Here is a 16,019-nt window from a genome sequence, read left to right as displayed (position 1 = left end):
TATTTTTATTTTCATTTATCCTTTATGTGTTTCCCTAAACGTATTTTTTCATTTAGTCTACTCTTATTTTTACAATGTGTCTTTCATTAAATATTGATAATCGAATAATTACACACACTATATGTGTAACATCTGATTAGCGCTAATATGCATTAAAGGCTTCTCGGACACCGTAGTGGGCGGACTCAATTATGAGTGAACACTTGATTTACAGACTTCCTAACCAATAGAAACAGGTTTGATTACTTTGGTTTCTCTTTCATTCATGGTAGGTAGAGGAGTAGTTTATGGCGTTACTAGGCAGCGCTAACGGAGTTGCTTAGCTTAGAAAACATACTGCCCTGAAAAATATCAGGTTTTTTTTATCCTCACAAACGTGTGCATTGTGTCAAAGTTGCGCTTTTTATGACAAACCTATAATCAGTGAAGAAAAAAACTACCGCCACTCTGGCTTCTTCGAGGTAATACTTCTCAGTCTGGTTAATGAAATAAGTCAGTGATGTAGCTGTACCGTGATGTAGCTGTACCGTTCGCGTGTTTTGACGCTTGGCTCTTGTTTGCCTTGTTTTTTTAAACGAGCTCCTATTTCTGTTTTAGTGAGTTTCGGGAAAAACTGCAGAAGAAACGACGCGCTTTGCAAGAAACTTTGGTGAAAAACAAAGATGAGGACGACGTCCAGGTAATGTAAAATAAGTTTTTTAGCCCAATAAATCCTCAACATTATGTAAAACGTTACATTTTGACCGCCTGTAGCCTTATTTAGCCCTCCCAGACCGATGGGACCGAGCTCCAGTCTTAACGAGTCACAACATGACTCGATAAGCATAAGGCACGTTTTATAATCCGGGTAGAAGAGCTGCTAACGCTTTGGTAAATCTAACTATACCCGATAGGCTCTGGTTCCGTCTGAGGAGTTGAGTGTGGGGAGGCGACAAGCTACAATGAAGGTTGGTTTGTGTTTTGTAGCTTAGCCTGTAGGCTGGAGTTGCTTTCCTCTGTGTGCTGCTGGCTGCTAACATTAAACTTCTCTCCTCATCCTCACGCAGCTTTCGTGCGCTAAATAGCAGTGTGGATGTAGATTTGCTGTTGCTGTCTGTCTGTCTGAGCTGTTTACCTCTTCTATACCAGGAACCTGAAGACAGCGAGGAGGACCCAGGAGAGACTCTGAAACGCACCTTAAGGGCTCAGAGACAGAGGCGAAGGAAAAAGGTACATTTGAACTGTTTAACTGGGCTCTCTCTCAGTTATCCTCATGGAATTCTATATATTTTTAAACTGTTTACACCTATCAAGTCTAAAACCACTAATTGTGCTTATTAGCTGCTTGAGCGGTCTGCAGCTCAAGAGTCTCATGACGATGAAGAAGTGGAGGAGGTTTCTGCTGTGCAGTACCACAGTGCAAGTGAGGGATCAGCTGCGAAGGCGGACGACTCAGTGGTTTTGTCAAGACCTCCAACTGGATCTCAAAGAGGTTTGTGGCTTTGTCCCGGTTTGCAATAGGCATTTAAATGCATCTCCACATGCGTTTCAGCTTACCATTAATGATCAGACATCACTCCCCTGTTCTGTATGCAAAGAAACGCAGACTAATGTTTCTGCTAAGGTGCATTCATCACTGGAGCCTCATTCATTACCCTGTTTCACATCTGCTTAGTGGCTGCATTTTCACAGACTGTCTAATAAGTTATATATGATATATGTGATATAAGAGAGAGGTAAAAGACGCAGAGAACATGAAGTGACTGATTTGAGATATCGGAATAGTGGTTTTGAAGACCAGAAATGTGTTGGTTCCTATGCAGTAAGATGCAGTTCCTTAGACCTGCATGACTGTAATTATGTTTCAAGGTGTGCTTTGTTTTCTAGGTCTGTCCTTGAGAAGTCAGCCTTCTTCCACCTCTCAGCAGTTAGATGACTTTGTGACACGGCACCTGGAAGAGAAGCTGAGAGCTGCAAGGGTGATGATCTTGTTGATTTCACAAAAACTTTGAATAAAGCCCTGTCCACACATACAGACACGTATTTTGTGACCCCTTTATATTTGTAAAAAAAAAACTCCAGCCAGCATGAACATATTCATAAACTTCAGTCTATGAGGAAAACTTTGGGTGTGTCTTATACTGTATGAATCTTGGTTTCCAGTCTAAAGTTGAGAGCCCGAATCAGCAGGAAGCCTCTGCAGAGCCAGTCAGTCGCCTCCAAAGCCTCAGAGACAGAGACACTGTAACAAGGTTTGACAGAGAGGTGAGCAATTACCTGGGTCTAACTACCACTGGACTCGTGATCCAGTCCTGCAGTAAAGGCTAATTCCCAACGTTTTACAGGTTGATCCAGTCAGAGCAGGAAGACATGATGCCCCTCCAATCCTAAGCTCAAGGGTCAAGTTCCAAGAGGCAGCAATACGAGTAAGGCTTCTATTCTCCTTCATATACAAACTGTGATTATTGTATTTATTTATTTGTCATTTGTTCTTTTTTTGCAAATACAGGTAGGAAAAGGCCTCCCAACTGCAGAGGAGGCATATGATTTCTTTACGTTCAACTTTGAGCCGGATCCTTCAAATGATTCGGAGACACTTAGCAGGAAAAGACAAAAACGGAGAGATGAAGATGGAGGAGAGGAGGCTGAAGAGCAGCAAGACGCTGAAGCAGAAGCAGATAATCAAGATGACAATGAAAACCAGGTACACCCGAAGCAGTAGTGTTTGGATGATTTTTTTTCCTACCTGTCCTGTAGATGCAGCTGGAAAATAATGAGCGAATGCCTCGTGTTCTCCACTCCGCTTTAGGGCGAAGAAGCTCCTCTGGTACGAAACGAAGAAGGTTTGTTCATCATTGACCAGTCGCCCCAAGACTTCCTGGAAGTGAGGAAGACCGAGTATGTGGGGTACCGAAAACGCATTCAGCGTGACAATGAACTGCTGTTTAAACCGAGCTTTCGACCAGGTATCATATGCTCCAGTGAAGTATCGCATCCACAGCTTTCATGTCATGATGAAATTTGTCATTAACGAGAATTATATAAAATCCTCACAGTTCCAGCCTCTGTTAAACTGCCTGAAAACATGAAGCCTCGCTATCTGGAGGACGAAGGTCTCTACGTAGGGGAGAGGCCCCCCGTGTCTCTGACCAATGAGAACATTCTTGAGAATCGCATTTTGAAAATGGAGGAGGTATCGTCAGCTAACATGCTAAACTGCTAAAATATCATACATACATACATTGTAGTTTTGTTTTCATACATACGTTTTTTTCTGTTTTTAATTCGATAAGGGAAAGAAGTGGTTTGGAGATGATGGCAGGATCATAGCTCTGCCTGACCCCATAAAGGAATCATCCATAAGACCCCCTCTCTTCCACATGGAGGGGGACCTGGATCCTGCCCTGCAGACCGTGTACAGGAAGGTCAGACACACGCCCACTCCAGCTCTCACTTAGACCACTCTGTCCATTTGCCACATCCTACACCAAAAGCAACACGACATCTTCGAATTAGAGCACTCTCTCATCCTCTTGCTCTCCTAAAAAAGAAAAGAAAAAAGCCAAAGGGCAGTTTGGCATTTGGTACAAAGGGGTAGCGAGGAGGTGGGGGTTTGTTACCAGAGAACAGAGCAGAGATGGAGGCCGACACATCAGTGACAGATTTACTCTTCTTACAATAAGTTGCACCATCAAAACTCCCAACTGCTTTAAAAGTTATGCAAGTTGAGAATATAGCTTTGAGGAAGAACTTGAATTAAAAATGAATTTAAATACTTTCATCTTACTCTAAACTGACTAATAAGATAACAGAAACGCACATAATCAAAACATGCAGAGAAAGAGTAGAGTGAGCCAAAGTTTGCTTTCCATTTATGACCCCAATCAACCTTTTCTTTAACCTTTGAAAAAAGTACTTATATCTAACCAAATAAGTAAAAAGTTTTGTTTTTGTTCCTGTGCAGACGTGTAGTGATTTAAAATGCTATTTTAATTACCTCTACGGTCTCATGTCATGATCTTTAAACACAGTTTAAGAATGAGCTATGGCAATCGAGGGCATATGTTTATTAGCAGGGCGCCCACTGTTGTTTATGTCAAGACGAGCTTTGGGATGTGGAAATCCTGTGAGAGCTGGTGTGACTTTAAAGCACAGTGAAAATGTTTCATTTGTGCTGGGTGTATAGTTGATTAATGTGGATGGAATAAATGAGTGTGAATGTAATCAAACAGCCTCTGTTACAGCTGGTTATCTTACCGTTTGACTGATAAAAGATGGATGGGTTTTAATTTATCTTTAAGTGAAAACCAATCGGCAACCTTTGGACGTGAAAAATGAAGCCAGTGACGAATGAATCCCCCAAAAACTGCAGTTCCTTGAGTGACTCCTAAAGCGAGTCAAATACCCAACTTGACGGCAGAAATAACATGTTTAAAGACTCAAACAAAGACTCAAACAATGCTTTTGTTGTGAAGTGGGGGGAATTTTTTATTTAGCTCCGATGTAAACTGGAATTTCCTTAAAAATTGTGAATTGTATCTTTGAAGTGCCTTTTGAGATGACATTCGTTGTAATTTGTCGCAATATAAATAAGATTGAATTGCGTTATTAAGGGAGGGGCCTCTGCGTTGTTTGGTGGCAACTGCATTTGCCTGTCAGACAGATTTATCCTCAGCACAATGCTCCATCCTCCACATTCCTGAAACTGGCACCGGCAAAAAGCCAAACTACATGCTTCAAAAGATTAGTCATGGATTCGGCGGATAATGCCACGGTGGCTACAGCTGTCTGAGGTGAACGCAGCTTTTTCTATGTCGTTTATCTTGGGAAAAGTTTTCTGCTTTTGATGGCGGCGGAAGAGAAAGAGACAGGAAATGTGGGGAAAGAGAGAAGGGGAATGACATGCAGCCGGGAAATGAACAGGGAATATTAACATGCACTATCACATATCTACATGCACTTTTTGATTTTTACAACCGCACACAGCTGTCATCTGTGAGCATCCAGAGAACAGAGTGCTAGTTGTAGTGTAGTAGGTGTTAATAGTACATCCCTGTCATGCATAACTTTTCATTACTGCGCTCCCTGATGGTGCCATTCATCTTGCCAGCTATTTAATACCCTCTTGCAGCTTGCAGACGTGCATATGCTGCGCTAGCAAAAGTGCCAAGTGTGTTTCATGGTGATTATCGCCTTCCAGGACAGCGGGTGATGGACGATGTAATTCTGTCCAACAGGCGCTGAAGTCCAAGTATGCAAATATGTATATTGGTGGTGCAGCGGACCCCGAGGGAGACTATCAGCTAGACGTTGATATCTCCGGGCTCATCTTCTCCCACCACCCGCTCTTCAGCCGGGAACATGTCCTGGCAGCTCGTTTAGTCCAGCTGTACGATCAGTACCTCACCAGGCAACACAATAATCTCACAGGACACCTCACTGACAAGGTAAACTCCACCAGACAGCCGTCTGTTTGTTGTAAAGCTGTCGTCACCGCAACCTAAATTTCCCTTTGTCGCTCCCAGAGGTTTCATACAGTCTATTTAGGGTCCAGTTTTTCTGCGTTTATGCATGTTTCCTGTCTGCTTTAGTTGAACGGTTTAAGGAATGCACTGCGGAATATTATGAAGATCCACGGTGAGCAGAACATCACTCGGGCCATGCACCAGAGGATCTCTGAGTACAGTCTGGAAGTGAGGTGAGGTCCTCCTTTTTAAGTCCTGCCCAGTCAAGAAAAGGGAGCCGAAAACTGACCGTGACACCTGAACGTTACAGGAGCACTCGTCAGCTCCGAGACGCCGAGCAGGAGAAAGACAGGACTCTGCTGAAGAACATGATTAAAGTGTGGAAGGAGATCAAGGCGATAAGAGAGTTCCAGAAGTTCACCAACACCCCGTATAAGCTCTACCTCAGAAGGTAAACGCTCAATTGACTAAATCCTGAACTTGAAAAGTCTGATATTATATACACGATTTCTGAACAGTTTGCTCCAACTTTGTACTGTGGACACAATATTTTTGAGTAGTTTGATGTATCCAGAAATCTATTCACTGTAACATTCTGTTTATTTTATGTCATTCATTCGATGTTCATCTCTGCTCCAGAGAGAATGTGGATCGGGCATCAGATGAGCAGCAGTATGAAGACGAAATCTTGTCAGAAGTTTTGGAATTGGAGGCAGAGAGTGAGGAGGACTACCAGAAGAAGCTGGCCGAGTACAAGAAACAGCTGGAGGAGTGGAAGCTCTGGAGAAAGAAACAGGTGCCTGTCTACCACAGCTTAGCTAATTCTAACAGGCTTGAAAGTTAGTAGTTGGTATGAACACCTGTATTCTTCAACTTAGCCTGAGCCCTCTTAGACCTCTTGTTGAGGTCCAGGCTCTGGGGAGGATTCATCCCTCCATAAGACCTGTTGCCACTGATTTTCAGTCCACTTCTTGGTGGTATCCTGGTGGATACCTCCACCCTGTTCTTCCCTTCCTTAAGAATGGCTTCTTGACAGCCACCCTTCCATGGATGAGTCTTCAGTGAACAGTAGATGGATCAGCTGAAGGTCCAGATGCATCTCTCAGCTCCTGTGTCAGGTCTTTGCTGGATTTCTTCCTCTTTCTTAAGGACTTCACTTTCAGATACTGTTCATCTGCTGTAGATAGTTTTTTAGGCCTGACACTTTTGTCCTCCACTTGTCCAGTTTTCTTAAATTTTTAAGGACACGCTGCACATCATGCTGAGATATGCCAAGTCTTCAGCTAATAGCTCTTTGGGAATCACCTTGTTGGTGCAAACATACCAAACTATGTCATCAACTATGTCATCTTTTTATATTGATGCAACTAAATAAATGGAATATGGAAATAAATCGCATGTCTTTGCGACAGGCTTTTAGAAAAAGTGCCTAAAGATAACAATTGAAATGGTTTCTTTGCCAAGTTGTCTATTATGTGTAGACACAACACCGGTTCATCCATTTAATTCGGTGTCTTTTTATGCTTGAATGATTAATAGCTCTGTGTTGAAGTAACAAACAAAAAAACTCATTCCTCCTAAAATGGTCAGGTACAAGGACTTGACCAAAACTAAGTGAAAAATCAGCCAGTGTCCAAATAGACCTTCAGAAAGCCTGAAGAACTATTGCTCAAGGCCACTTTAAAAGATTACAAGAAAGTCTGGTTACAAAATATAAAGACATGAGAGTTAGCTCATCACTTTTGCACAGAATTATATATTTTATCGTCCACTGTTTTCAGAAAACTAAAAGGAAAAAGAGGAAGAAGAAGAAGAAAAAAGGTCAGGCACAGGATGACACAGAGGATGAAGATGAAGAACAGGAGGGGAGCGAATCAGAAGGGCCCCTTGAAGAAGGCCCTCCAAAGCCGAAGCCTCCTGAGACGCCAGACTTTGACTCCATAGAACATCGGGTGAGAGAGAAAGCCTCAAGGATACGTAGGAAGCCAGGAGAGGCCATCCTGATCCCTGAGCTGTCTGCATCAGGAAACATCACCGCCAGTGAGCTCTGCCCCAGGTTAGAATTTTGCAGTTATTGCAGACAAATCCACTTAGTTCCACAATGTTTACGTCAAGTGATACCATTCCTCTCACTGGCAGTTTTTTGTGTTTGTCTTCACTGTTTTAGGGCTGAAATGGCTCGAAGAGAAGATGTTTCCAGGCGCTCTCTTTTTATCAAGATCCTGTACAACGACAAGGAAGTTTCCCGAACAGACAGCCGCTCCCTGAGTACTGACTTCAGGGTGCACTTTGGTCAGATTTTTAATCTGAAGATACTTAACTGTCCCCAAAGTATTAATCTGCAGGTAGAGTGGAGACAGCCTGTACTGCTACACCATAATTTACGGAATTTCTTTTCTTTTTTCACCACTTTTCCTTTGTGTTTGTGTGCACGGGTATGTGTAGGTGTTTGAGGAGATTGGATTGTCGTGCCCCCTCCTGACTCAGGTGTTTGTTCCAGTGCCAGAGCCCTCAGTCGTGACGGGCGACGTCCCTCTTGAAGAATTTGAGTTCAGTAGCAACCAGAGAGTGATGTTTGACCATGAGGCAGTCGGGAGTGGTAAATGTCTTCATTTGACACTGCAGACCCTTTCCAAGAGTAGATTTAATTTCACTTGCATATTTACGTGTCATTTTAATCTCCCTCTCCCTGACTTCCTGGCTGTCACTTACTCCATATTCCCTCTCAGATGTGCCCCTCTCCTTCGAGGCTGATGGCAGCAACAAAGTGATGCTGTTGACCTCTGGGAAGTTGTCGTGCTGTGTATCTTGGGGAATTGGGGAAGATGATGTCCCACTCGCACCTCCTGTTTCCCAACAGCCGGGTGGAATACACAGGTAGTTTCTCTCATGGAACAGAACTGTTTTTTGGTTGATTTATTTTTTTTTTGCTAAGGGAATACTACAAATGCTTATATCACTGAAGAGTCAAAAGGTAAATCTGCTCATCGACAGAACTGGAAAACCCAATGGCTATGATATTATCTAAAAAATGTCCTATACAGCTGAGATATACAACTGAGTTACTTTTTTGGATGGAATACCACTTTGAACCACTAGATAAGAGTCACCACATTGTCTAGTCTGCCCTGAAGCCAGCAGAAGAAGAACATGAAGCTTTAGCTGGTGCTGGCAGATGCATATAAACAAACTGGCACCAAACAGAGCACAGGCACCAGTAAAAGTAATAAAAAACACAATAATTACTGCAATGACAGAAGCTCCTGGCAAGCGAACATTATGTCCCCCACAAATAAACTGTATTCAGCAGCAAAGATACCAAATGACAGAAAAAACAAAAGGGCCAAAACAAGAGTAAATACTCAGGTCACTGAAGACAGCTTTTGTCCTCTAAAGAACTGAAATTTGACGTAAAACCTTTCTTAAGGACTGGTAAGTAAAAGGCTTGTACTGTAAACGTGGATGCAGCTTATGTAGATTGTTGCTTGTGTGCACACGCTGATGAAGTGCTGAGCCACCTCTGTTTAGTACAGGCAGGTTAATGAGGAGGTCTTTGCTCTGATAAAGCAAAACTCATGTGCGAAAAGAGCTACGGGGATAGTGCGTTTTCTGCCATGTTTGTGCTATCAAAATAAATGTGAAAAAAAAAGCTAATTGTGTAAAGCAGACTGTAGACATGCCAGAGTAGCTGGGTTACCATGACTGGCCCACATGGTGTCAGCAGTAGGATCAAAATTGTTATTGTTCAGTCCTTAGTCTAAAAGTGACCAGGAGGGAATCTAAAGGCAGCAGAGCTTTTACAAACTTACAATGAATAAACAGACCTTGAATCTTACATGGGAAAGGAAACCTACACCTCTTCTAGTAAAACTCTGCCCCCTTGTGGTGATAAGTTTTGAAGACCGTTAAAGAGCCTGCAGTTGTGTGGGCTCCTGAGTCCAGAACTGCTAAACCCTAAACTTTGTGCTTTAGCTACAGTGTGAAACAAACTATCCAAAGTGTTTGTCTAGTATTAAGCACTGTATGTCTCTGGGTCTTAGTGGCATGGGCCGTCTTGATGCTGTCACATACATTGGGGCATCTGGACTGTACGACATGAAAAAAATTGGCGAATGGGCCACACAGTCGCGACTGGATCCCAACGATCCGAAAAACGCCTCCATCATGCAACTGCTCAAAGTGAGTATCTGAATACTAATTTTTTAAAAACTTTTTTTTGAATATTCACTAGAATTTGAAAAAAATAATAATAAATAAATCAGATTAGGAAGCTTTCTTTGTGTTTGACAGGTGGCCAGCAGTGGAGAGGTCATGGCCCCAGAGTACTTTCGTCTTGAACATCTGCAGGAGGAGTTCAACTTTGTCCCTGATGGTGATCTGGAGAAATCCAACAGATTCCGCCTGCTCAGGTTGAGGAACCAGGAAGTTGCGGAGTTTCGCAATTACAGATTTGTTCCCGCTCTTGAGAGGGAGGTCTCTGATAAGATGTTCCAGGTCAGCCTTTCTTAAATGTTCTAAGTTATGTATATAGGATGGAGACGGCATTAGCTCAAGATTAATTCTCTTTTCTTTTCTTTTCTTTCCTTTGGTTTGATTATTTTTTGTTGTCGTTAGGAGTATGAAAAAAGGTTGAAAGAAGGAGAAATAATTGACACCAAAGAACACTTGGATTCACACAGAGCTTTAGTGGCCAAATACCTTCAGAAGGTGAGCAGACACATCTGATGTGAGGAACATTTTTTTCTCCGACACTGACCACATGATAGCACTAAGTTTACTGTAATGTTGTCCCACAGATCCGGGAGTCGGTTATTAACAGATTCCTTCTGGCCAAACATGACTACGTCCTGTCTGACTTGGTGGTGGAGGAAGAGATACCAAGCATTGGGTAAATGCTCCACCCGGCATCATTAACTGACCAAACAGTCTGTCTAACTTCTCCCTATAAGAGCTTACACTCTTTTCTGTTTGTTCTGTGCAAGTCACATGTTGGAGGGAGTTTAATTCTTTCTTGGAGGCACAAAATAGTATTCCAACCACAGCTACTTTCTTTACTGTCATTAATAATTCATGCATAACCTAAGCCTATTCCTATTACAAAGACTGCCAGCTCCAGTTGAAAAGGAAAGATTAGATAGCTTGGATTACCATGAACCGTGGGTTCAGCAGCCGTATCGGCTCATCAGAGACAGTGGCAGGGCCAACAGAATTCACAGGCTGACGTAAGTACGTCTCTTGGCCTGGAGCTGCTTTGATCTTATTTGATCTCAAGCTCAACACCGCGTACTCTCTTCTCTGGAAGCAGCCATGGCTGTGTAATAATGCAGGTTTCATATCTCAGAAAGCTGCAGTGTTTTGAGCAGATTCACAGATGATCATACACACCCGAGCCAGTCATGCTGTTGGGTGTTACCCTGCACATTTCTCCATTGCTAAGATTGAATGTTCTCCTTTTTCTTTTCCATGTTTCCTCTGCTGTACATTTTTACAGTGGTGCAGGTTCTGGGTATGTTCTTAGAGCTTTATTTTCTTTCTCTATGTTTTTTTTATTTTCATTTTTTAGTTTGAACCCCAAGTGCCAGTGCAGTAGTGATGATAGACCTTCTGCAGTATTCAGTCCTCTCAGGAGTTGTTGCACGGTTTCAGAGTATTTTTGCTTTAAAGGGGACATATTATAGAAACAAAATTTCCCTTTTTCTGTGCTTAAATGCACATATTTGGATTTCTCAAGTCATTACCAACTCAAAATTTAGTTTTGGGTTCCCTGGAACTGAAAATATGTCAGTGAGCCGCTCAGATTTGCAGTGGAAACTTTGTGTCCCTCCAAAAGGATATCCAGGCTTCTCCCGTTTTATCTCCACCCAACTTCAACTTTAGATCTTGTGGATTGATGCCTGCTCAGTGGTGTTATGAACCGGCCAGCGACCATTACATTGTGTGGTGCGTGTTTTAACAATTCTGGCCGTTCACCACATGACTAATGACAAGAGAACAGCCAAATGTCCACGATCCAACTGTAGACAGGGGGAAAGTAAGTACGTGAGAATAGGATTAGCAGTCAAGTATTTTTGTCAGTTTGGTCTGTGATCTGAGCTCTCAGATTATTTTCTGTGTGCTCTCCCATACCGTAACGATATTCTCTTTTGTGGCCCAAATTGAACTGCTTTACAGAGAGGTGTAAATAACTGGAAGAAGACGGAGCTGCTGTACTGTCTCCGTGTTATTTAGACCCAATCATGTCACAGAAATGTAATAAAAACCTCTGAGCTGGTGAAAAAAGGGTATAATATGTCTCCTTTAAAATTGTTAGAGCTAGTAAAGATTAATCTTATTAAATTGGTACGAAAGGTACAAAAGGATGAGTATTAGGCAGAAATGTTTTTTGTGTTATCTTACAGCCCCAATTCCACAAAAAGTTGATATGCTGGGTAAAATGCAGCGATTTCCCTGTCTCCTAAACTAAAGCTAACAGATATTAAACGTTAAAAACGTCTCATTTATTAGCTCATCTTGAATTTGATGGCCGCAGCAGTTAAGTAATTTGGCATAAAAAGAGCACCTTCGAGAGGCAGACTCTCTCAGAAGTTGATTTGGTTTGTAAATTCGAGGCAGATTTAAAGAGGTAATCCACACTTTACACAGCATCCCAACTTTTTTGATAGATTAACCACAGCATAAGTCATATGCTAACACATTGTTTCAATGCAAAAGTGCTTTGATTGTAGCACTACAAATACCCAGAGATGTTCTTTGTTCTGTTGGTGGTTAACAATCCCGTCCCACAATTTCTAGGAATACATTTGTTTTCTTAAAGACAAACTCTAATTCACCAAGATATCATTTAGAATGAACTGTTTGGATTGCCTTCATGATGAAATGTTTGTTGCCACCATCAGAATTCTAGGAATTAACCTGTTCAAGCTGGCTGAACCCAAGCGACCACTGAAACCTCAGAGGAAAGAAAGAAAGAAGGTGACGGCTCAGAATTTGTCGGATGGAGACATCAAGCTGCTGGTTAACATCATCCGGGCCTACGACATCCCCATCCGCAGGCCACAGAGCAAGTGAGAACCACCAGTCGTGCACAGCATTATTAAAAAGAGAGAACATTTTCATTTGACCTCACAAACTGACGAAATGTCTCTCATTTCAGTAAACCAGGACCATCTTCTCAGGGTGTCATCCAGGGCAGCGACTGGTACCTTAGCCAGGTACAGCACACCTCACCTTTATCATGCAGCAGGCTCCAGTGTGATTTACATGACCCAAGCTTTTTTTTCTGTGTGTGTGTGTGTGTGTGTGTGTAACACAGATACAAGTGAGGCCATTTGTGGAGATTTCTTTCCAGCGCACAGTACTTCAAACAACCACAGCTGATGGACCAAACCCGAGCTGGAACGAAGAGCTGCAGCTGCCCTTTAGGTGAGCAACTGTGGACATCCTGGGCTGGTCTTTTATATGCTGTGATACACGCTCATGTTGTTCAGGTGCAGGAGAGATCCAGCATATTCATACAACGAAAGCCTCCTGAGGCGACTTTCATAATTGTTGTCTCGTGTGACAGAAAGTGAGTAAACTACAAAGTGTTCTAACTCAGTTAACAGGCTAAGTGGCTGGTTTGATTCACTTCTTTACAGCGCTCCAAATGGTGACTACAGTACTGCCTCTTTGCAGTCAGTCAAGGATGAAGTCTTCATCAACATATTTGATGAAGTGGTTTATGAAACTGGGGTGGTGAGTAAGCACCTTTTTACTTGCCTCACTTGCAGTGTTCACACCCTGCTCCTTGAACCGCACTGTTTGTAACTTTGCTCCACAGGATGACAAAGAGAGGAGGACATCAATTCACACCCAGATAGAGAAGCACTGGTTGGGCTCGGTCAAAATTCCCTTCAGCACAATTTACTCGCAGTCCAGGGTGAGGTTTCACTGCGTGGTGTGCGTCAGCAGACCTAAAGTTGCAGTGACTGCCTGAGCGTGTGGCTAACTTTTCTCTCTGTGTCTGGCAGATCGATGGAACGTTCAAAGTGAATACGCCAGCAGTGCTGCTGGGATACAGCAAGGAGCGGAGCCACGGCAACAACGGGGCCTATGATATGTTACGCAGCCTGAGTGAAGGAGCGTTCATCACACTCTTCATCACTATCGACCCTCAGCTGGTTCCTGGAGAGTCTGTTAGAGAGAAGGTGTGTAGTTCCAGGTGCTAACCTCTAGCATGTGTCATGTCTGTTTTGTTTTGTCTCATTCTGCATTTCTGTGCTAATTTCTCTTCATTCGTTAGAGGTCTTTTTATGTGTGCTTCTCTCATTTTTAGACGTTTGTGTCATTCATTTAAAAAGTATCTTGACATAGTTTTTTTACTCTCTTAAAGGTGGGTTAATGCATCTGTCCATTCATTTGTTCTTGTTATTCTCTTGTGTCGTTTATTGACTTTTGCTCTGCTGCATGCGCTAGATACAGGAAGTGAAGGTAATTGTCTGTTAAAACTCTCACGCTGTATTATTCACCCATTCACAACAGCATTGCTCTTAAGGTACACATTTTTTTAGCTAGTGCTGCTCTATGTTCACCTGCAGTAACATTCGATCCTTTATTGCAGTTCGACAGCCAAGAGGATGAGCGTTTACTACAGGCTTCAGAGAGGTTTGAGAGGGAGGCGGGACTGGGCTACCCGGATCGACCCTGCATTACCACGGTCACAGACCTCAACGGGAAGACGGTCTTCATCACTCGTTATATCCGACCTCTCAGCCCTCCACAGGAGTTCCTTGATGAATTCCCAAATAACCCTCAGGAAGCCACGGTCGGTGCGATTGTGCGGTATTATAGAAATATCTGCGTATATTTCTACCTAATTCAGTTGACACTTTTTCTATCCCCACACAGACACTGGTTGCCCGATTTGTCTCCCTCATCCCTTCTCTGCCAGATCAAGTTTTATTTTCTCGAGCCTGTGGCCTGTGGAGCACCTGTGACGTGAGTGGAACCTCCTACAGATGTCAGAATAGTACGAGGCGGGGAAAATGCCCGTTTTTCAGGACTTTTGTGTTTTCTCCTTTTTGTTTTTTAGCAATTCCTGACTCTGCTAGCAGGAGATGAGGAAGAACATGCTGTGCTGTTGTGCAACTACTTTCTGTCTTTGGGCAAGAAAGCCTGGCTTATAATCGGCACAGCCATACCAGAGGTGGGACATTTACTTGTTAAGCCTGAAAGGATTTCAGATATATAAAAGAGGGTTGATAATTGTGTCCTGCAGCAGTTGGAAATTTCTTTGTTTTCTCAGGGACCCACAGCATATGTTCTAACACATGAGCAGAGCCGCTACCTTATCTGGAATCCCAGTAGCAGTCAGTACTACGGCCAGTACGACACCTTCTGCCCACTGCAGACTGTTGGCTGCTTGATCAACGCTGACAACGTGAGTAAAGCAAGAGCCGCTACGCAGCATTAAATCCCTCTACTCTTTTTCTACACTTTCTAGAAGTTTGGTTCTTTTGTGTCTTGTTTCCTAGGTTTGGTTCAATATTCAAGAATACACGTCACCGATGAGGATAAGTTTTGACATCTCAAAAACCAATTTCTGGAGACCGTTTTTCTCCCGGTCCTTCTCCCACCCTGGGCTGTCCAGTGTACAGGTGGGTGTTCGTGTTCATTTCTTTATAAACATACATGTATTCAATATTCCACCAACTGAATTTGTCTTTTAGCCCGACGAGCTGGTGTATCGCCGCAAAGACAAAGCAGCTGCTGCAGAGCTTCAGGACCGGTGAGTGATGGCAGGCTGTCACCTCACATCCTGCGTCACGCTGTCCGCAACAACAGGCTGTTTAAAGCCCATTAACCATCTCACTCTGTGCAGGATTGAGAAGATTCTGAAGGAGAAGATCATGGAGTGGCGTCCTCGTCACCCAACCCGCTGGAACCGCTACTGCAACACCACCCTGAAACAGTTCCTGCCCAAACTGGAGCAGGGAGGGGGACAGGACGTGGCTGAGGGCCACCGCCACGAGTTACAGAGCCAGCTGGGAGACTACAGGGTAAGCCTGTCTGACATCTACCAGTCTGAGTAGCTGCAATACGAACCCATTTCCAAAAAGTTTGGACATGTATTTTTCACTTTTTGCACTGAACGCAGCTTCCTTTCATTACTGAGGTTACACACGTCATCAACCTTAAATCTGCTGGCAGAAAGCACACGACCTACTTCAGACACAAGCCTGCCAACGATGATCTCTAATGGGCATTCGTTTTTCAGATTTCAGGATTCCCTCTGCATCTGCCATTCTCTGAGATTCGGCCCATCATCGAGGCAGTGTACAGCACCGGAGTTCACAATATTCAGGCACCCAATGTGGAGTTTGCCCTGGCTGTGTATGTGCACCCGTACCCCAGCAACGTCCTGTCCGTGTGGGTGTACCTGGCCTCACTTGTCCGCACATGACGACATATTCCCGCTTTTAAAGATAAATTAACCTCGTATAAACAGTGAGTATCGGATGTAAATTGTGTATAGAATAAATGTTTTATATCTGTATATCACATTCTAATCTCTTCTTTTTAGAGACTGAGACATAG

General features: G+C 43.2%; 1 protein-coding gene across 1 annotated transcript; it reads left to right on the top strand.

Annotated features, from left to right (window-relative positions):
- The first annotated feature begins 306 nt into the window (after positions 1 to 306).
- On the top strand, positions 307 to 15,981 carry cc2d2a (coiled-coil and C2 domain containing 2A). Its single transcript, XM_072390010.1, has 38 exons — positions 307 to 461; positions 598 to 679; positions 894 to 947; positions 1,129 to 1,209; positions 1,321 to 1,471; positions 1,867 to 1,958; positions 2,143 to 2,244; positions 2,325 to 2,405; positions 2,489 to 2,683; positions 2,789 to 2,945; positions 3,036 to 3,172; positions 3,273 to 3,404; positions 5,217 to 5,426; positions 5,571 to 5,677; positions 5,755 to 5,895; positions 6,084 to 6,240; positions 7,226 to 7,500; positions 7,612 to 7,789; positions 7,890 to 8,043; positions 8,174 to 8,321; positions 9,485 to 9,623; positions 9,735 to 9,938; positions 10,059 to 10,151; positions 10,241 to 10,332; positions 12,341 to 12,508; positions 12,598 to 12,655; positions 12,757 to 12,866; positions 13,082 to 13,178; positions 13,264 to 13,362; positions 13,454 to 13,630; positions 14,044 to 14,247; positions 14,331 to 14,420; positions 14,515 to 14,628; positions 14,728 to 14,862; positions 14,957 to 15,079; positions 15,152 to 15,210; positions 15,304 to 15,481; positions 15,700 to 15,981. Exons 3-38 carry the CDS (start codon positions 942 to 944, stop codon positions 15,883 to 15,885), a joined length of 4,830 nt encoding a protein of 1,609 aa, XP_072246111.1. The 5' UTR covers positions 307 to 461; positions 598 to 679; positions 894 to 941; the 3' UTR covers positions 15,886 to 15,981.
- The last annotated feature ends 38 nt before the right edge of the window (positions 15,982 to 16,019 follow it).

The sequence above is a fragment of the Leuresthes tenuis genome, unplaced genomic scaffold (genome assembly GCF_036924035.1).
Source record: "Leuresthes tenuis unplaced genomic scaffold, fLeuTen1.0.hap1 SCAF_7, whole genome shotgun sequence".
Taxonomy (NCBI): Eukaryota; Metazoa; Chordata; class Actinopteri; order Atheriniformes; family Atherinopsidae; genus Leuresthes; species Leuresthes tenuis.
The sequence above is the reverse complement of the archived record's forward strand: the minus strand, read 5'-3'. Positions and strand labels throughout refer to the sequence as shown.